Below are 23,147 nucleotides of genomic sequence, written 5' to 3'. Positions count from 1 at the left end.
CACAACTTAAGCTAGCTCAAGCTGGACCCCAGCCTTAACCATAAAAATATGGATAAGTTTGAAAACACAAAACAAAGCATTATGAATTATAACGGTATCCATAAAACCTCAAATATAGAAAATTCATATAAAGAAACTTTTCATTTTTTTTTTCAACGTAAAATTATATATGAGTGACACACAGTTCATTGCCTCACTGCAAGACCCATCCCATCCGTGTAACTGTGTTGCATCATCCCATTCACAAAGGAAAAAATAAAAACGAACAGCCACCGAAGAACACAGAGAATCTCAGCAACATTCCCCCTTCTGCACCCAACCCCGCAGTTCACAAACACATACATGAACGCATAGCCGCCACAGCCATCCAAAATGTTAAGCCAAACAGCTTCTTTCAAGAACCAGCCCTGCATTTACATCCCTCAGGAACTACCCTCTCCTAGTCAGACTGCAGTGCTGCCACTACCCTTCCCTGTTGCAATACCAACACAAAATAGAACTACAAACAATTCACTGCTCACACTGCAATGCAATCCCCCATACCCACAACACAGTTACTCACCGCATGCACTACATCGTCACAATATGTGTGACTGCTGGCTTGTACTCAAACTCTGAGAGTGCTTTTAGGTGTGGAGGGGGAACATCTGACTTCTTCCCAGTAAATTCTCGTGTAAGACAGGGATGTGTCTTTGTTCCCACACTTTTCAAAATGTGCATGGATTGGGTACTCGGGTGGGCTGTGAGTTAAAGTCAGTGCGGAGTATCACTTAGCAATTTCAGGGTTACTGACCGTGAATCTTCTGATGATGCAGTCATCCTAGCAGAGTTGCTGGGAGGAATTAGTATTAAAATGGAAGCCACTGGGATTAATCCTCGCCGCTTTGCAGACCACATAGGCACAATGACCTGCATTGGCCTCACTGTATGCTCATATGAGGTACAATTTACACTGGTTCACTCTGAGGAGGTAGCTTACCCAACAAAGAATCAGAGTGACTCTGGTTAATGATCTTTTGGGCCAAGGCCAAGATCCAACCATTGGGTAGCTTGTTGGGTGAAGCAGTTCAGTCTGTCCCAGCATGTAGTGCAAAAGCGGAAGTTTTGGAAAGATTCACTTATCTTTTTAGTGTAGTAAATAACACTGGTAGGTCAGACGATGTGATTTCTTGTCGCATCTGTCTGGCCTACAGTGTTGTGAATTCCCTTAAGTCAGGTATTTGGATTTTTTTTCTCGTGTGTGTGTGTGTGTGTGTGTGTGTGTGTGTGTGTGTGTGTGTGTGTGTGTGTGTGTGTGTGTAGAAAGAGGAAATCCACATCTTCGAGGCACTGATACTCCCTGTCTTACTCTAAGGCTGGACACTAAGGGCTGTAGTCTTAAACTGTGGGCAGGCATTAACCTTGTCTAATCCATACCTTATGGTAAACTAAACTCATGAACGGGAGAGCGTCTCCCTGAGAACGGGAGAGGATTACTGCAGGATAGTACTGGAATTCGCGGGAGTCTCAGAACACCCATTCGCATATCCCATCGTCATATTAGCCTTGTGCAAAGAAAACTATGTAGAATTTGAAGGACCTTGTGGTGTGTGTGATGTGAATTTTAAGCATTAATATAAACATCGTGTAAAGAAAAAAAATAAACGTTTAATAATTTTATCATTTTAAAAGACTTCACTTCTTCTCAAGAGATGGTTAATTTACGGCGAGAGAAAAACAAAGTGAGATACTGTATTGACTTCCATTTTATTTTCCAACATTTCTGCTAAGCTGCTTACCAGATATGGTGCATGATACTTTTTATAATTAGTTCGATTAGTACACGAAATTATCCCTACCGTAAAGAATGGCCGAGTATTACCTAAACAGACAAATCATGCACAACCAATTAATATGAACTACGTAATCTCATGTGCTGGTTTGGTAAACTTTTACAAGTTCGCGCTATATTGTTTTGGCTTGGCACTATGCTTTTCTGGTGTATTTTTGTGTAATCTGAACGATTTTGATCTTTATTTTCGGTGCTCTTGATTCGGCTTGAAATTACCCCGCCCCCTAAATGTCTTGGGTGACTGGTGGGAATTTGGGGTTTTGGATGGGGAAAAATGAAAAAAACAAGCATTTGGGGGAGAAATATTATCAAAATCGGTATGATCAGCCAAGGCATATTAAAGGGTTGTTACTAACCACATGAACTTTTAGAAGCTGTCTCACACCGAATTTTTCCTCCGGTACAGGTTCTCCAAAGGCTGTATGGATATTCTTATACAGAGTATTTAAAAATCAATGCCTGTCTTTATGGGGAAAAAAAAAAAAAACTAAGAACTGCTAACACTGATAAATGATATTGTATGTCAATTTAAGAAACTGTCGTATACGTTCTTTTTTTATATATTTTAAATTTTTAAATTACTCAGGGCTACCAACTGTTTGCCGCACCTACACACACGAAGGGGTGGGCTCTCATGCTTTCAAGATTACCACTTAAGTTGAAGGTGTGAGCTTTCACTTCAAACGGGGTATCCTGCCCTCAGTTACAGTGATTTGAAGCGGTAAATTGACTCCCAAGAACTGTCGCAGGATCATGGGATATCGCTGGTACTACTGGGTGTGTAGCGAGCGACTCGTTGAGGCTCAATTGAGGCCTGTTACGAACAAAAGATGTCAGTGCCAACTACAGTTTCATGGGCAGGTGGCCCATTTTCCTAAGGTTAATCCTGCTCTCAGGGATTTATCTCTGAGAGAGTTAACCTGACGTGCAGGAGACCAAGGAGAAGCCCACGAAACATGGTTGGAGCAGGTCGATCGTTCTCCATGAGAGATATTTTGAGAAGGCAAGAGTCACTGCCTGGAAGGTTGCACGAAATGAGACCCCATGGGTAGAGACGGTGAGGGAATGGGGCTATGTGCCTTGTGGCGTTTGCCCTGTATGAATGAACAAATGAATGAATCACAATACTGACAGTCCTTCAGCATAAACTCAACAAGAAAAAATCTCAGTGTCCAGTCGAAGTCGCTGATTTCCTGCGGTCCACTGGGTGTGCAACAAGATATGCATGGAATTGGAACAACAAGAACAGCAACAATTCTTAGACATTTATGAATAATTTTCAGATGAATATTAGTGTTTAGCGTTAGATGGAACGGAATAAGAAGGTTTTCTCGATCATGGTAGGGTCGATGGTCACGGTATTAACATTATCAAACTCTTAAGACACACTCCCAGATGGATAAAGTTGTCTTGAGTTAGCTGAAATTAAATACACTTCCGTCACTCACTCTCAGATGAATACAGTCGTGTGTCGTCAGTTGGAATACAGTATTAGAGTTGCTGAAATCATGACGGGGATTTATGCCCTTCGTGTGGTGAATAAACATTAACCTAAGCCTTCATCAGCAGCACGGACTCTGTGACGCTACGTGCGGCAGTGGAAATCCAGGACTACAATTTAGAAGAAAGTGCTTGTCTTCCCCACTGTACAATCGATAGTTACGGGAACCGTTTTATAGGTGGTACATGTGACTTTCTAGCAGTTCTTCTTGAACGTGTTCTTGGATGCTGTTTATATCGTTTTGTTACTGACATACCTTTCGTCAATAACATTCAAAAGGATACTGAAGTTTAATGGACAAAATAAATCGCTAAGGAAGAGGTGATACGAAATCTCCAAAGCAACTTAAAACACGACAATAATAATCTACACCTTTTTTCAGCATGGACTCGGTAACCTTGAGGGTGGCGGTGTAAGAGTGGGTAAGTCAAGATAGTGTTCAGAACCCTAAGACTGACGGAATATCTCTGCCTTGCTGACCCTCGTGTAGTCGATAGGCATTAACTCCCTCATGATCGGGTCAACTATTGTGGTGTATTATGTTCCAGCCAACGCCTGGCCAGTGTATTCAGCTGGGAGTGAGCCATAAGAGTCTGTGCATCAATAGGTTCATCACTAAACCTCTCGTGGTTGGGACTCCTCTAGTACTTTATTCCGAGTAATGCCAGACTGTTTTAAGTAACCCGTGTGTGTGTGTGTGTCTGTGTGTGTGTGTGTCTGTGTGTGTGTGTGTCTGTGTGTGTGCATGTGTGTGTGTATGTGTGTGTGTGTGTGTGTGTGTGTGTGTGTGTGTGTGTGTGTGTGTGTGTGTGTGTGTGTGTGTGTGTGTGTGTGTGTGTGTGTGTTAATCTTATCATTCTTCTTCAGCATGATATCAGCAGCGCTGCGTGTGGCTGTGGAGGAATGGCCACCTCATGTTCGCATCCGGGATCACAACAATGGATCCTTTACCATACACGGACCCATGGCAAAACTTCTCACAGCACTCGCACACTACCTCAACTTTAAGTAAGGGTTTTTGCGATAGTCCTACTTTTGTGCTTGTGTGATGATGATAATAATGATGATGATGATGATGGAGGTAGTGATGATGATGATGATGGAGGTAGTGATGATGATAAATGTGATGTTGTTGATGATAATAATGATGACAAACTGCGAGTCATGTTATACCAACTTCATTGTGACAAGGATGAAAATGCATTTTATAAAATATATGAAGATGTAAGGATGTCACTTTTTTTTTTTTACCTACAAACTACGTGGAGGAAATGCACACTTACCCTCGTCCCTACATTTTAATTTAACAGCATATTTTAATTGACTGCGTAGTGGAGTAATAATTATACTATATTCATGGTACTTTTTGTGAGCTTTTATATTTGTAGTTAAATATCTGTTACATCATAACGGCACTTCGGAAAGTAGAATAATGTTGGGACGGAGTTCCTTGTGTTTTCCCACCATCTACTTCCTATCCCTTTTTTGGCACCGTCTCCTCCCTAGGTCTTATGTGGTTGATACTTGCTTCTCTGATTTTTAAAAACGTTTATTGGAGTAATTATTATTTGTGCTATTACTAGTGCTAATACCAGATATAAGAAGAACAAGAAGGATTACTCAATGTACAGTGCCTGATCCAAGTGTTGGGGTAGCAGCGCTTCAGGCAGTGGCACTTTTTTTTTTTTTTTTTTTTTTTTCAGTAGTAGTAGTAGTACTAGTAACTTTATTGCACATTATAGAAATGCTATATTTCTGAGGTGTTCCAAACGCTACTCACAACTTTTAATCGTGTTCGTGTTGGACGCGCATTGGACGCCAGTGGACCGTCAGTAGGGCTGTCATCTTGCTCTATTCGTAACCAAACTGTGGCAAAATTGGAAATGCAAAGCTGTTTTGGTAATGATGCAACATGATTTGTTATTAACCATAAATCTGCCACTGAATATGTCAGTGTTTGTATTGTTCTACAGCAACAGTACAAAGGTCCTTCTGCATAAACAGTACTTTCATTCGAGGTACTGCAATATATTTCGTGTGAACATTATTAACTATATGTATATATATCTATAGCTAAACACCCCAGTCCCATAAGTGGTGGCCACAAACCAATCCCCACCAAGTCACCCTGTCCTCTGCAAATTGTCTGCCATCCCTTCAGCCTAACCCCCTTCTGTCATACATATCTCCACTCCATGCCTCCATCTCATCCTTGGTCTCCCCTACTTTTCTCCCCCTCTGCCTCACTCACATACACTTTTCTATTCGGTCTCTCACCTTCTATCCTCTCCACATGGCCAGAGCAACTCAGAGTTTATTCCATAAAGCTTTCAGTCATATTCCACATCAGTTATACTCGTACAACCCTCCTGTACTGACTCACTTGTGTGGTAGGTGGTGGTGACAACACCCATTCACTTGAGGTAGTAGTACTGCCTCTACTTCTACTTTCCTCTATCCTTCCACTCACTTTTTGTTACTGTTGTTTCCACTTCAGCTGACTCTACACTGAGTGATAAGTATAATGGTGTCTTGTAGCCCTGGAAACCATTTACAGCACGGGGTGAAGTGGAGCCCATTATGATGTCCCTGTTAACTGGATGGAGAGACACAAATTTGGTATCCACACAGGAACCAATTACATTTTTCTGTCACCTCACTGTGATGAGGCGTTGTCAGGAGCATAGGAACATCTCACTGCACGGAGCGGCCCTGCAGGGGAGGTTGCTTGTCTGTGTTTGAAGGGTCTTCTCCGCCGAGATAATGGGTTGACAAAACAACTTCCTCATTTGTCTGTAACTCCACGTGCTCCTCTCAGACAACTCGTTTTCAGTGCTCTCACTCTTGACTGGTGTCCTTCCAACGGGGTCTAAGCTTCTTTTCCGTAGACTGGGGGATCACAATGCTGTCATACAGGGACCTTTTACTTCTATGCTCATTTCATTATTCCATATCAATGCTTTCAGTGAACCAACAACCTTCCTCCCCTTCTATTCCCTTCCAAACAGTTCATCCTCTAAACCTCCATCCCTACTATGCACTTGAATACACTAACTTTCTCCATTTTCTCGCCATCAAGACTCACTGTGCATGCTATGACTTCCTTTCTTTCAAAGACCACAGTTTTTTTGTTATTCATTTTCACATTGAGATTCCGTTTCTTACATGCACTCCCAGACTGATTTACCAAGCCCTACATATCCCATTCATCTTCACTTAACAAAACATCATCATCATCAAACAACAGGATTGGAAGTTTTCAATCTCTACTCTCTCTCATTGGGGACTCTCCAACATTTACTGTTTTGCCTTGTACCTTTTTTTGTAAATCCATCCATAATATGAACGACCACGCTGACATTACAGATCCCTGTTTCATTCCATTATTCAGATCAGAGAACTTACTTAGTTCATTAGCCACATGCACTGCAACTCTAGCCCCGTCATAAAAACTCTTCACAGGGTTCGACTATATCCCACCCACCCCATATATTTTTCATATTTTCCATTTCCCTTGTCTGTTTACTTTGTCAAGTGCTTTTTTCAGATCCATGAAGACAGCATTCAACTTCTTTCCCTTCTCTGGATACTTCTTCATTAAACATTGTAGGACAAATATCGGATCCACGCAGCCTCTCCATTTCCTAAAGTCCTTTTATTCATCTACAACTAATTTCCTATGAATGGCATTAATACTGGCTGTTATTTAGATTTTCAGCAAATGAAAGCCATGTGCCTGCTTCTGGGATATAATTAACTGATATAAGAGTCAGTACGAGGTGCTGGGCAGTACTCCCGAAGTGGATGGAAAGCTGATGACTGGGAGAGCTGGTGCTCCGATTTCATGAGGTCTCAAGACTAGTTCCTGACCATCCCCTTTTGCTGAACTTTTTCAGTGTTTCAGCAACACAGAGAGTAGACCAGCATGCTCTCCAATGCAAGTTTTTCTAACTGTCAACACCAAAGTACATGCACAGAACCCACGACACTTCCTTTAAAAAAAAAAAAAAAAAAAAAAAAAATCTAGTAAACAAGCCTCGAGTCCCCGGCAGGGGGGGTGGGGGGACATAAATACCCGCACCATCCGCTCCTCTCCTGACGAATGAGCTGCCTGGATCCACTGTCTTACTCTCTTCTTCATTTCTTCAACATCCGTGGCCTTTCCTCTAACTTTCTCTTTGTTGAGCACCACCTCTCCTCCTCTAATCCTCACATTCTCTTCTTAACTGAGACTCAGCTATCTTAGGCAACTGACAACAAACCCTTTTCTGTATCCTCCTACTTTTTGTACACTCATTTCAAAGCCAAAGGTGGCCGTTGTGTATGTGTACGCAACGACTTGATCTTGCTTTCGTGTTCCTGAACTTGCATCTTCTGAATTCTCTACTCTCTGGCTTTGTCATTCCTGTCATGCTCAGACTAAATATATCTGTGCTGTTTACTTATCCCTTGATTCTACTGACTATGAAAAATTCTTTGACTATCTTACTTCTACAGTGGAACACACCCTATCCATTTCTCCATTCTCTGAAATCTCCATTCCAGGAGATTTCAATATTCACCACCACCTTTGGCTCTCCTCTCCTTTCACTGTTCCACATGGTGAACACGTCTACATCTTTTCTATCCTTAATGACCTACTGCAGCTTGTACAGCACCCTACCCGTATCCCTGACCACCTTGGAGAGAGTTCCAACATGCTTGACCTCTTCCTTACAACTAATCCTTCTTTTTACACTGTTAATCTTTCCTCTTCATTAGGTTCCTCCGATCACAACCTTGTTACCTTAACCTGTCCTTTCGCTCCAGTACGGTCTGTGGACCCTCTAAAGAAACGTCGGTTGTGGCACTTTGGAGCTACTGATTGGGAGGCCCTCAGGTAATACTTCTTTGATTTTCCCTGGAATGATTATTGTTTCCATGGCCAGGAGCCATCTGCGTGTGCTTCTCACAATACAGTACAGACGTTATACTCTCGGGCATAGAAGCATACATTCCTTTCTTATATCCTTTGACTAATGCAAGAACGCCTTGGTTTAATCATGCTTGTTCAAATGCTGTCGACAACAAGGAGAGGGTCTATAAAAGGTACTGGAGCTAACCCACCCCTGAATCACATCTTTTTTGTTTCAGCTCAGAACCATTCTAAATCTGTTCTTTGCTCTACTAAAAATAATTTCATCCATAGTAAATGCTCCCAACTCTCCAACTCGAATTTTTCCCGCTTCTTCTAACACCTTGCCAAAAAACCTTTCTAACAACTTTATCACATAATCCTTCCCTCCTCTTTTCTACTTTGATGGCTCTGTATCTATTTCTTCCACTAATAAAGCAGATCTCTTTGCTCATACTTTCTCCTCCAATTCCACCTTAGACGATTCCAGTGCTGTTCCTCCATCACTTCCCCCTCTGACTTCCTCATGGCTGAAATGAAAATTTCTTCAGTTGATGCATTTTCTGCCACCACTTGCCTCAATACTAACAAGGCATTTGGGCCTGATGGGGTCCCTCCTGTTGTCCTCAAGAACTGTGCTTCTGTACTTACACCGTGCTAGGTAAACTCTTTAGCCTTTGGCTATCAACTTGTACCTTTCCTTCTTGCTGGAAGTTTGCTCTCATTCAGCCAGTCCCAAAGAAGGGTGATCATTCCCAACACTCTAACTATCGTCCAGTTGCTTTAACATCCTGTTTCTCAAAAGCTTGCGAGTCTATCCTTAACAGAAAAAGTAAAGCATCTTTCCTATCACAACCTTCTTTCTGGTCATTATTATGGGTTCCATCAGAGACGCTCCACTGGCGATCTTCTCACCTACCTTTCAGACTCCTGGTCATCCTCCTTACAGGACTTTGGCGAGTGCTTTGCCATTGCACTTGACATCTCAAAGGCCTTCGATCGAGTCAGGCATAACTCTTTAATTTGCAAACTCCTCTCCAACGGTTTCTGTCCTTCTATCTGTGCCTACATCTATAGCTTCCTTTCTGGTCGTTCTATAGCTGCTGTTGTAGACGGCCACCGTTCTTCTCCTAGATCTATCAACAGTGGTGTTCCTCAGGGCTCTCCTATCACCACCTCTCTTCCTTTTTTTCATCAGTGACCTAAGATGTACATCTAACCCTATCCACTGGTACACTGATGATTCCACCCTTCACCTTTCCATTTGATTCCTGCAACGTCCATCTCAGCAGTTACTTCAACAAATAAGGGATGAGGCTATGGCACACCTAATGTCTGACTTGGCTCGTATCTCTGACTGGGTAATAATAATCTTGTTGTTTTTAATGCATCAAATACTCAGTTCTTACACCTATCAACCCGGCAAAATCTTCCACAGGTGTACCCTCGAATGTTTAATAATATCCAGCTCCGTCCTGCATCACCCTTAAATATACATGGGCTTCCATTCTCCCCAGACATATCTTGGAAAGATCATATTACATCTCTTAAATCTGCTTCCAAGAGATTTGGTGTGCTAAGCTGATTTCGTACCTTCTTTACCCTTGCACAGTTGTTCACAGTATACACGGGTTTTATTCACCCCTGTTTAGAGTACAACTCTCATGTGTGGGGAGGCTCCCCACATACAACTCTTCTCAACTGGGTGTAGTCAAAGGCTTTTCGTCACATTAACTCTCCTACTCTTACTGGCTTCCTTCAACCTCTGTCTTTTCATCACATTGTTGCATCGTTATCTCTTTTCTGTCGCTACTTCAATGGTCACTGCTCCTCTGAACAGTCTGCTTTTATCCCTCTACCTCTAAAACGGGTGCATAGCACCGTTCTAGCAACAAGCTGTCATCCCTTTTGTGTCCAACTCTAATGCAAGAGTTAACCGTTACCCCCAGTCCTTCATTTATGCAACAGGTCAGCTCTGGAATTCTCTCCGTCTGTCTGTATTTCCTACTTCCTATGATCTCCAGTCTTTCAGACGCAGTTTATCCAGGCATCTCGAAATGAACGGATCTTGAATTTGACTCTCTTTTGTATTTTTTTCTTGGAAGGAACAGTTTGTGGGCACCTGGCCTTTGGTTCTTTGTTCCTTGCACTGACAAAAAACAAAGGAGAAATATTATCTAAAATGCAATGTATTTTATAGTTGCGGTAGCGACGAGAGTAGTGTTTGTGCACTACTTTACAAAAAAAAAAAAAAAAATGTACTGCTAGTGACACTACATTTTCATCGAAACATTGTAGCTGTTCTGCCACTATTTCCAGGAGGTAGTGTGTACAACACTTCCTGTACCCTACAATCGGGCTAAGGTCGAACCTTTCACCTTGCCTTGTGACCGCGATCTTTGACCGTTTGATCTCATCATCTAACTACTTCATCCATCCTGACCCTCGGTTGTTCTACCAAATAAGGTGTGTTTAAACTTACCTTGTCCCATGGCCTTGAACACTGACCTATTGCTATAGAAACTGAACCATTTTATGTTTGGCTGAATGTACATCCTCTCATGTTAATTTCCAGTTAATTAAAAGCTCTGTACGTGAAAGCGTTGAATATTTGACCTTGTCCTGTGGCCTTTACCTTTGATGGACTGTTCTGAAAATTGATTCTTTCATTCTTTTCCTGACCCTCAAACCTCCCACCAAGTTTGGAATAAATCGATTTGTAAAAATGTAAGAGTTTACCTTGCTCCTCGCCCCTGGCCTTTAACCTTTGACTTCCTCGACCAGTGTCTGTCAAGGATCATCTATCTATCTATCTATAGCCAGGCTCCCTAATCCCGCTAAGGGTGGCTGCAGACAAAACTCCTCCAAGTCGCTCTGTCACCCACCATTTGACTGCCCTCCCCCCAACTCACTCCCCTCTCCCTCATATACCTCTCAACTCCATCCCTTCACCTCATCCTCGGTGTTCCCCTCCCTCCCCTTCACATACATACACCCTCTTAGTCAGTCTTTCATTCTCCATTCTCTCCACATGTCCAAACCACCTCAGTGTATTTCTCCTAATTTTCTCAACCACATCCACATCCAGTCTACAACGTTCCTTTACTGATTCATTCATCAACCTATCCCTCCATATCACTCCACATGCTCCTCTCAGGTAACTCATCAAGGATCATACACTCTGTAAAATGAAATCTCTTTGTGGGATAACCAAGGTTTTCGGTAATGCTATCGCCTGTTCTGAGAGAGAAGAAAGTTTTTTCTTTTCTTCTAGTGGTGAACTCAGTGTTATGTTCAAGTTATTTTGGGTACAGAAAAGAACGAAAATCATGGCTGGGCCCCAGAGAAGTTGACTGTAAAACCAGCAGAACAGGATGGTAGTCCCAGGGTGAATGGAAAGCAGATGACTGGGGGAGGTGGAGCTCCAGTTTTATCAGCCCTTGGGACTAGCTTCTGCCAATCTCCCTTTGGTGGACTTTTTCATTGTTTCTGTAACACAGATAGTAGGCCAGCATGCTCTTCAAATCAAGTTCGTCTAACTGTCAACACCAAATTACGTGCATATCACACATTACACTCCCTATTCTACATTAAGAAAAATGGCTTGTCAATGCTGAACCATGGAGTCCCCAGGGAAAGAGAGGAAAATAGAAGCCCCCACCACCCTTTCCTCTCCCGGTGAAGACCAAGAGAGATACATGGAACCACTGTCTGACTCAGCTCTTGGTCATTTCTGCAACATTCATTGCATTTTCTCTATTTTTTTTCTGTTGAACACCAACTCTCTGCCTCTAAACCTGACCTTCACTTCGTCACTGAGACTCAGCTGTCTCAGGTAACAGATGGCAAACTCTTCTCTGTATCTTTCTACTCTCTCTATACTTACTTCAAAGCCAAAGGAGGCTGTTGCATATATATATATATATATATATATATATATATATATATATATATATATATATATATATATATATATATATATATATATATATATACATACATAGCAACATTTCTTGCTCTTGTGTTCCTGAACTTTAATCTGAATTCCCTATCCTTTGGCTTCAGGTATCCTTTCATTTTCTTACAAAACATATATGTGCACTTATCCCCTAATTCTACTGACTATGAAAAATTCTTTGACCATCTGACTTCTAAGATGGAACGCATCCTATCAATTTGTTCATTCTCTGAAATCTCCTCTCTAGGTGATTTTAATGTCCACCACCACCTTTGGCTTTCCTTTCTTTTCGCTCATCCATCCGGTGAACAGGCCAACATCTTTTCTATGCTCATTGACCTAGAGCAGCTCGTACAGCATGTTACGCATATCGCTGACCACCCTGAAGAGATTTCCAACGTACTTGACCTTTTCCATATGACTTATCCTTCTGCCAATGCTGTTAATTTTTTCTCTCCCTTGGGCTCCTCTGCTCATAACCTTATCATCTTAACCTGTCCTATCACCCCAGTAAGACCTGAGGACCCTACCAATTGGCGGCAGTTGTGGCACTTTGAAGCTGCTGATTGGGAGGCCCTCAAGCAGTACTTCAATTATTTTTCCCTGGAACTATTATTGCTTCCATGGTTGAGAGCAATGTGAGTGTGCCTCATGCATTATGGAGGTTATTTTCTCGGGATGGAAACATACAGTACATTCCTTTCTCTTATCCTGCGACAAATGCAAAAAATCCTTATTTTAGTCATGCTTGCTCTAATGTCAACTGACCCCTGAATCTCATCAATTTTACGTCTCTGCCCTGAATCGTGCTAAGTCTGTTCTTTGCTCTGCTGGTAAATGCTCTGAGCTCTCCAACTCAGATTCTTCCTGCACCTTCTGGTACCTTGCCAAAAACCTTTCTAACAATTTTACTTCATCCATTCCTTCTCTTTTCCACTCTGATGGGTCTATATCTGATTCATCTACTGATGAAGCAGAACTCTTCACTCAGGCGTTCTCTCCAATTCCATCACAGATGATTCCAGTGCTGTGTTTCCATCACTGCCCGCTTCTGATTTCCTTGTGGATGACATTAAACTTTCTTCGATTAATGTGTTTTCTGCCATCACTGGCCTCAATACTAGCAAGACTTATGGGCCTGATGGGTCTCTCCTGTTGTCCTCAAGAAATGTGCTTCAGTGCTTGCACCCTTCCTAGGTAAACTCTGTCCCAATTAATCTGTCAACTTGTACTTCCCTTCTTGCTGGAAGATTGCTCTCATTCAGCCTGTCCCAAAGAAAGGATAACATTCCCAGCCATCTACCTATCTCCCAATTGCTTTAACATCCTGCATGTCTAATGTTTTTAATCTTCTCTTAACAAAAAGGTTTTAAAGCACCATTATCACAACCTTCCTTCTGATCGTCAGTATGGGTTCCACCAGGGACGCTTCACTGGCGATCTCATTATCCTTTCAGACTTCTGGTCATCCTCGTCTCTGGACTTTGGTGAAAGCTTTGCCATTTCACTTGACTTCTCAAGGGCTTTCAAATGAGTCTGACATAAATGTTTAACCCATTAACTCCCACAGTTCCTTCACGAGGGATTTTGCTGGAATGGAACTAAGCATACCGCCCTCCGCCTATCGGCTTATAGTTGCAAAGCTCATAAGTCCCTACCCCGAGGTTCCCTTCTGTTACTGAATTTTGAAAATGCCCAGTTCCGTCCTATACAGAGAACACTGGGTGCAAATGGGTTCTTTTCTAAACTGCCCTCTTATAATTTCTATCCTTCTGTCTGTGGCTTCATATCCAACTTCGTTTCTGGTCGTTCTATAGCTGCTGTTGTAGACGGCCATTATTCTTATCATTGGGCCGTTGATAGTGGTGTTCGTCAGTTTTCTGTCCTATCACCAGCTCTCTTCCTTCTATTCATTGTAGGCATTCTAAGCTGTACATCTAACTCTATCCACTCATATGCTGATGGCTCCACCCTTCACCTTTTCATCTGCTTCTGGGAGTGTCTATCTCAGCAGTTACCTGCTTCACCAAACAAGGCATGAGGCTACGGCACACTTAATGTCCAACCTGACTCGTATTTCTGCTTGGGGTAAAAGTAATCTTGTTGTTTCTAATGTCTCCAAAACTTAGTTCTTACATGTTTTGACCTGTCACAATCTTCTCCAAGAGTAACCTCTAATTTTGAACAACATCCTGCTCAATCCAGCAACGTCTGTGGACGTACTTGGGGTTTCTTTCTCTTGGGATTTATCTTAGAAGAGCATATCACCTATCTAGTAAAATCTATTTCTAAGAGATTAGGTGTGCTAAGCCGACTTTGTGTCTTCTTAACCCGTGCAGTGTTTAATCTTATACAGGAGTTTTATTCGCACCTGTGTAAAGTATATCTCTTATATATAGGAATGCTTCTCACATACAGTTCTTCTCAACAAGGTGGAGTAAGGCTTTTTGTCTCATTTGCTCTCCTCCTCTTACTGGCTCCTTTCAACCTCTGCCTCTTCGTCACTGTGTTGCATCTTTATCCCTTACCTATTGCTGTTCATTGGTCAATGTTCTTCTGAACTGTTTGCTTGCATCCCTTCATCATTACGGTGGGCACGTAACACCTGTCTTGCAGCAAACTCTCATCCCTTTTCTGTCCAACTTTCTAATGCAAGAGTTAACTGTTACTCTCACTCCTTCATGTATGCAACAGGTCGACTTTGGAACTGTACTCCTTTGAGTGTATTTCCTATTGTCTTTGACCTCTAGTCTTTTGAATGCAGTGTGCCCAGGCATCTCGAAATGAGCGAACTCTGAATTTGGCTCTCTGATATTTTTTGTTTCTTGGAGGGAGCAATCTTTCGGACTTCTGGCCACTAGCTCCTTCTTCCTTTCATAAAAAGTAAAGGCTTAAATCCTCAGGTTTAGAGAGTTACGAAGGATTTTGTAGGTTAAGGCTAATGGGCATGTCGGCGCGATGTCACATACAGCAGAGTATACTGATGGTGTTCCAAGAACCAGAAGAGAATTACGATGAATATAACTTATTTTTTTCTCTCTTTATGTGTCCGACTCTAGGCATAGGGTTTACAGCCCGTTTTTAAGGCCCAATATTCCTCTTACATACCATAAAAATCCCACATGTCACCATTTCGGCTCTCACACCCACCGTCCTTACTGATTACATGCTAGGACTCTCTTATGCAGGACTGTGATAATGATTATGATGATGATGACTATAACTATAACGATGGGCAATGACAATTACGCTGATGATGATAACCGTGATAGTATATTGTCCACAGTTACACTCTGGTGCGGCCTCCTGATGGTGCTTGGGGTGCTCCTGATAGTAAGGGCAACTGGAATGGAATGATTGGAATGGTGAAGCGAAATGTGAGTATGGCAAGCACGTCATAGTTATGCTTTTAACATCTTCATTCTAGTGACGTATTTTTCACTTTATGCCTTGCTTCCTTGTGCTAGAGAGAGATGCCTCTCCGTGGTGGTATAACTTGGTGTCTGCAACCCAACTGTGCAAACGTCCCTAAATTCTCTCCTTATCTTTAGAAGGGAAGATGGTAGACTGTAGAAGAAGGGTAACTCCAGCCTGCATTCCACTGGCATCACGTCCAAGTGAGCCTGGAGCCACAGCAGCAGCAACAGTCTTTTTACCTCCAGATGATCCTATAAAGTTTATGAGAGATTTTTCGATCAGGAGGGTTAGATATTGCCTTAGTTACTCCCTTCACTACTGTTGTTTAATAATTACTACTTAACCTCACCTGAGGATAGAGTGGGCTGAGAACCAAAGAACTGGAGAGAAAAGGTACGATGAGTGGGAGAACTGTCAACAGCACACCCAAATCAGATGGGCCACACAAAAATGCATCGATCATTCAGACCCCTGGAATGGTGTCCTAATAGTAATATGGATATTAATAATATTGTACAGTAAGTAATGTTAAATGATACTGTAGGTAATGATGAATGGTGATGATGACGCTGATGAGAATAATAACAATAATGATGATGATGATGATGATGATGATGATGATAATGATAATGATGATTCCAGGAGGCAGATTTAGCACTGGGTCCATTTGGATTGACGGAGACCCGAGCAAAGGTAGTCGAATTCTCTCAGCCTCTGATGATCGACTATTACCGTATCTTGGTCAAACGGGGTCGAGCTGAGGCCAATCCCTGGGGTTTCCTCTTCCCGCTAAGACCTGGGGTGTGGCTTGGCTTGTGCCTGACCTTCCTGGCATCGTGTGTGGGTCTTAGTCTGGCTGCCCTGTCTCGCGGGGCATCATCCTCTGATAAGGCGGCGGTTGTCCTCGCCAGTTTCTGGGACCAGTTCGCTGTCTTTATGCAACAGAGTGAGTATGTCAACGCATTGTTACCCACCACTATGGACCATATTGAAGCCCGATTGATTGATTATACAAAAAGATAGTGGCAGGATAATATACTGAAGGTGGTATAGGAGACGGAGGTCCCAACACTGCAACCAAAAGGATATTAAGATGTAGAGGGAGCTTAGTGCCCCTTCTTTCTCGTCGATTTATTTTGCATATTGCACCGTAATATTCTTCTGTATGCTATTCATATCTCTTTTTTATCGAACAGTTTACATCCGTAAAACACATTAGGATACTGATACGTAATATGCAGAAAAAATCGCAAAGTAAAATGTGTTACGAAATCTGCAACACTACTTGGAAAATAATTTTTTCTAATCTTCCTCGCTTTCATCCTGTTTCCTTTTTTCTGTCTTAGATTTGAGGATGAGATCTGATGTTTGTGATGTGGAATTAGAGAGAGGTAAAGGAAGCTGGATGGTTTATTGTGACACAGATGTAATTCTGTATGGCCTGTGTGTAGAGCTAGTTCTAAATGTGCTTTTTCCTCCATATTGCAGATTTACAGCATGCAGCTTTAAATCATCTGTACTCTCTTCACTCCAGACAGATACAAATCTCTAACACATCCCAAATTCACCCTTGCTACCCATTCACTCCTACAAGAGAGATATCCTAAAACGTTAGGACTCACTGTAGTTACAAATATGACCCGTTTTCAACATTCAGACATCATCACTGGACATGATCGTGTAATCTCGATGCCTTTAAAACACTCACAGGCATAAGTTTCAGATAGCAAGTGGATTATCTGACGACAATCTACAAACAGATCATAAAAATGACACGCGATTACGCGAGAGCAAGCAGAACCCTAACCCTCAGGTTCACAAATGTGAAAATCTTCAAAAACAGAGCACAAGCCTTAAGAATAATTGCAGGATGCATAAATGAAACAAAGTGAGATCACATGCATCAAGAAACAAAATGATCCCAATCTATCTCTCTACTGCTAGACGCCTTAATCCCGTAACGGGTGGCCACAAACAAATCGCCTCCATGTCCCCTTATTCACTCCTACTTCACTGCCCTCCCCAACTCACACCCTCATCTCTCATATATATATATTTTTTTAAATAACAGAGCAGCGGAAGGAAAAACAAATGAATAAAAAAAATAATCCATACACCAGATTACAGGTGTCCTTTGTTCATAAAATATCTGTAACAATTAGACTTGAACAGCTGTGGGTTAAAATTTGGAGGGAAACAACTCTGGGGAAGTGAGTTCCAGAGAGATGCAGTTCGGGGAATGAAAGAATTCTGATAGGCAGAAGTTCTGCAATATGGCTGAGTGACATTCCAGTCATGAGCGCTACCAGATGCCCGTGTAGCACGAGGGAAGGCATGGAGAGGTGGCACCATGGACGCAACTTCGCCTGAGCATTTGCCAAAAAAATATCTGTAAAACAAAGCAAGGGAGGCAACATTCCTTCTTACTTGCAGGGGAGGTAGTTTATTTGTAATGACAGGGTTGTTAATGATTCTAACAGCTTTGTTCTGAATTTTGTCTAGTTGTTTTAGTGCAACCTCTCCACATCCATTCCACAAGGGTGAGCATATTCAAGCTGAGAGCGCACATGACTCTTGTAAATTATAGCTAATTGCTCATCAGCGAAGAAGTTACGGACTCTGTACAATAATCCAAGTTTCTTTGAGGCAGTTTTAGCAAGTGATCTGACATGAGAGGTCCAGCTGAGGGCATTGTGCATTGTTAAGTGAGATACCAAGAATTTCAATACTTTTGGAGATGGGAATATTAGTAGCACTGAAGGTAATGTACTAATCTGGCAATATCTGTCTATTAGTAAACTGTATATATTTCGTTTTACTAACATTAAAAGAGGCAATGTTGTTTTGTCCCCATTCACTGATCGTAGATAGATATTGATTTATGGAGATGGCTGTACTGAGTTGAGAGGTAGAGATATTCGACTTTGTAAATGGGTGTCTGAGTGTGAATGAACTACGTAGTGTTGAGTAATCTGCATATGAGTGAATGGGATTGTGGGTGACAGATAAGAGATCATTAATATGGCGCCAGAACTGATCCCTGTGGCACACCGGCGTTAATTCAGTGGAAATTGGAATATACATCATCTACTTTACCCTTACTTTCCTGTTACTAAGATATGAAGAAATCAAAGGAACAAAAGACGTTAGTCTATAGCAAGGGAGTTTGGACATCAGGGAATGGTGCCATACTCTGTCGAAAGCTTTAGAAATATCAAGAGCTACTGCATGAGTTTCTCCATGTAGATCAATTGATTGATGGATGGTATGACTTATGAGATTGAGTATGTCAATGGTGGATCTTTCATGACGAAAACCATATTGTCTATCACTAATTAAGTTGTTAAATTCAAGATGTTTAACAATGTGTTTATTAATTAAAGTTTCAAATACCTTGCCAAGAGAAGATGTGACAGCAATTGGTCTGTAATCAGAGGGGTCAGGCGAACTTCCTTTCTTAAGAATTGAGTGAATATTGGCTTCTTTCCATGAATTTGGGAATAAAGAAGTACGTATGCATAGTCTGAATAATTTAGCTAGAACAGAGGGAAGTTCAGGGGAACACTTTTTCAAAACAATTGGCGGAATTCCATCTGGGCCTGGAGCATTATTGGTGAGTAAATTGTCTAGGATGGATTTTATGTATCTTGTCTGTATTTTAAATGGGGCATTTTCGGGAGAGTCAAATTCTAGTACTGGGACATTCTGGCTGGTATCGTCTATGGTAAAGTTTCTGGCAAATGTACAGGCAAAGATATCTGCTTTCCCACACGGGTCATTAGTAATGTTGCCATCTGAAGATTTAGTGGAGGAATGGAAGATGACTTGTTAAAGTTATTATTGAAAGAATTAAGAGTTGATCAGAATATTCTATAGTCATTAGGGTTGTTAAGTAGTTTTGATGCTTGCTTTTGAAGAAAGTTTGATTTAGATAGATTTAATACAGGTTTTGCATGATTTCTAGCAATTTTAAATTGGGAGAGTGATTCAGATGTTTTTGATTTTAAGTAAGAGTTATATGCTAATGACTTTTGGGCTGTTGCTCTGGCACAGTTGCTATTAAACATTTTGGAGAGTTCAATCTTTCAGTGAACTGTTGACTTGGTATGAATAAATCCATACCAACTAGTATTAAGTCGCAAATGTGGGACAGGGTAGAATTGGGATCACTAGAGAAGAAAGACTGCCATGGAATGTCAGCAAGATAATTTCTAAATCCATCCCAGTTTGCCCTATCAAAGTGCCATCAAGTCACCCTGACAGGTTCAGAACAGGGAGGTGTGGGAGGGTTAACTAATGGGGCTTTGATGAGATTGTGGTCAGAGGATCCAAGTGGTGATAATACCTCTATCCTGTATTGATCTGGATTATTTGTCAAGAATAAATCCAAGAGATGGGCATTATGGTCAGGATTATCGAGTATCCTGGTTGGTTGCTTTACCAGCTGGGTGAGATTAAACGATTCTGCAAACAGCTCACACTCTAGACCAGCATCGTCAGTCCTGGCAGAATGCAATAACCATTCAACATTATGTTAGTTAAAATCACCCAAAATGGTAATTTCGGTGCTAAGGGCAAGGTTAAGGTTACTCAACTGAGTGGATATGGAATCAAATCCACTGGGTTCCAAAGAAGCATTGGGGGAGCGATAAACTACACAAATATATTTGGTATTATTTTGACAATTTAGCTTATATAATGAGTAATCAAAACTGGATGAAGTGAAGTTTAGAATAGTGTCAACTGCATATTGGGATTTGATATAAGAACAGGTGCCGCCCTTGTTATGGAAGTTTGTAAGGAGATGGTAACCGGGAAAACAAAATGGAGATATATCGGTAAAGGGTGAGATTTGTGGTTCTGTGAGGAAAAGGGCCAAAGGGGATATGGACTGAAGGAAAAAATGAACTGAGTTTAAATTTGTGGTAAGGCCGTGGATGTTGATGAAGAATAAGGCCACACTTTCACTTCTTCGCTGACGAGCATGCCCGGAAATAGCAACAGTCGCTGCCGGCACAGTCGCTTGATGGCAACAGGGAGGACCCTGTACCGCCAGCCTTACCCTGTCGGTGGTGGCAGTCCAAGGTACCACCTCATTTGATAGTAACATTGCATCGGCCATTACTAAAGACAGTGAATAGAAGGTGTGATATGTTATGCGCATGTAGTGTGGTGTAGACAGTAAAGGTAGAGGTATTATGAGAGCATGCTGGCCTACTCTGTATAAATGACTGCACTGAAAATGTTCAGCAAAGGGATATGGTCAGGATCAAGTCCTGAGGGCTGGTGAAATGGGAGCTCCAGCTCTCCCTATCACATACCTCGCCACTCTATCCCTCTATCTCATCCTCGGCCTCCCTTTCCCACTTCACTCATACACTGTCCTCGTTAGTTTCTCATTTTCCATTTGCTCCACATGGTCAAACCACCTCATTGTATTTCTCCTAACTCTCTCTGCAGTATGACATCCACATTCACACCACAGCGCTCCTTCAATTCCTCATTTGTCAGTCTCTCTCTCCATGTAACTCTGCATGTTCCTCTCAAATAACTCATTTCCACTGCTGTCACGCTTGACTTGTGTCCTTAAAACAAGGTCCAAGCATTGCTTCCATACGTGAGAATGTAGTGGCAGTAAGTTAGGTTAAGATATAATATAAGTATAATTTAGATGTAAGATAGGTGTAATTTAGTAATTAACCCTTACACAGCGGGCATGTTTCCCAATGTTTTGCATGTCCCGCGGGGTTATTCGGGCTCCGACAGACTCTCAAAAAATATTTGCCAAAAATCAGTTATTAGTCCTAGAATATTAAAATTACATATGCATATGGCACATGCCTTCAGCTTTCTCCTGGGATGTTTGTTGAGCCTTCGTCGATTACCGTAGGACTTGTGGAGACCTCTGAAGTTGGGTAACGAAGTCTCCACTTTACACTTCCTGACAACCCGTAATATGATTACCACAGCCAGATATTAATACTATAAACACTACTCTATGATTATCAAGTAGTTTGGGATCCATACACCAAATAAAAACCACTGTGAAAGCAATGCAAATTACGAGCGCGTATGACCTTCCCACTTGCTCTAGTTCGCTGTTGGTGTTCTGTCATTAATTATTCATAAAACCCCTCACACTTTATATTTCTATTACTATATAACACTTATATATATCTACAGTCTTTATCTATAAGTTTCCTTCAGTAGTATTAGTTTACTGTCACTGTAGGGATTCAATTTCTTTCAGTAAAATACGTAGCATTCACTTTCTCGTCCTGTATACTAGCATTGAGAGTGAATGTCACTTTCACCTTCACTCTCATAACTCATAGTATTCAGACATGCTAGAGTGAAACTTTCACTTTCATTACTCCTAGGGTATATACTCGTATTCTTATAATACTACTCATTTACATTTCTGTTTACGTTCTCTATTTTATTTACGTTATTTACATTTCTATTTTATTTACACTGTGTTATGCACTGTCACTTGAAGTAACTTATAAAACTATTTTCCACCGTTCACTTATATTTACATTCATTACTTTCACTTGCTGTTTACACATTATTTACACATTATTTACAATTCCACTTGCGCTGTTTTACTCAATAGAAAGATCGTAGTCACTCTTTTATCAATTGTCATCCGTTTACCTCTTTCCACACGAGGTTTAGTAGGGGGTAAAGGTCACAGGGCCCTTTGCATGGGGGTGAAAAGTGTCTGAAGTTAGCAGGAGCAAACAGACGTACCTTCACAGTGGAAGATGAGAGTGAACTGATAAGGGTGGGCCGGGGTGGTGGCCTACCTAGGGAAATGCATTACTGCCAATGTTAGCCTCTTGACAGCAGATAATATATAGCAGTGAAATGATTGGCAGGAAATCTAGACAATACATTATAAATTAGGTAGTTCCAGGTGAATGTAAATATCACTTAGGCTTCTCCCTTTCCTCCTTATATGTATATTTATTACGAAAATAGATTATACGGTATATTTCAAGGGAAAATAAACAGCGAAAATTAGCGAACGAGTGCATGTGAGGTGTTGTCAGGTGATAATTAGCCAATTCCAGGTGTATGGCACTATCACTTACCTTATTTCTTTTTTATATATATTATTTGGTATAAGAATAGGGCATGGGGCTTATTTCAATGGATGAAATCAGCGAAAAATTCCAGGGAAGATTTACTTAGCATAGCACGGCCAGGCAGGCGAGAGGATAGGGTAATGGAGGGGGGTTAGGGAGGGGAGTCAAGAATGGGGAGAAATGGCTAAATTGTCAACAATGGATGGGAGTACAGATGAGATTAGGAGTGCTGACTAGTGTTGGACATTGGCAGTACTGATAGATGATACAAGCCACCACATGAAAGCCCAGGTGAATTCAAAATAACACAGAATCACAAAAGTGATGCCCCGCGGTATGATCCCTTGCTCCCAAGCGTCACGAAAGTGATGCCCCTCGGTTAAGGGGTTAAGAACAATTTATTATAAGTGTGAATAAGTGTAATCTAGTATAAGTGTAATATAAGTATAGTATAA

The 23,147-nt window shown here is 41.5% G+C and overlaps 1 protein-coding gene across 1 annotated transcript in view; it reads left to right on the top strand.

The window, feature by feature from the left end:
* Window positions 1-4,200: 4,200 nt before the first annotated feature.
* The window catches only part of LOC145395265 (glutamate receptor ionotropic, kainate 3-like), a 110,426-nt gene continuing 91,479 nt past the window's right edge, over window positions 4,201-23,147 (top strand). The window contains exons 1-3 of the mRNA XM_080268946.1: window positions 4,201-4,340; window positions 15,471-15,561; window positions 16,244-16,547. Coding sequence (XP_080125072.1) covers window positions 4,201-4,340; window positions 15,471-15,561; window positions 16,244-16,547 — 535 coding nt within the window. The remainder of the gene's footprint in view (window positions 4,341-15,470; window positions 15,562-16,243; window positions 16,548-23,147) is intronic.

The sequence above is a fragment of the Coenobita brevimanus genome, chromosome 30 (assembly GCF_032717465.1).
Source record: "Coenobita brevimanus isolate Jiangsu-jjx chromosome 30, ASM3271746v2, whole genome shotgun sequence".
NCBI classification, from domain to species: Eukaryota; Metazoa; Arthropoda; class Malacostraca; order Decapoda; family Coenobitidae; genus Coenobita; species Coenobita brevimanus.
The sequence above is the reverse complement of the archived record's forward strand: the minus strand, read 5'-3'. Positions and strand labels throughout refer to the sequence as shown.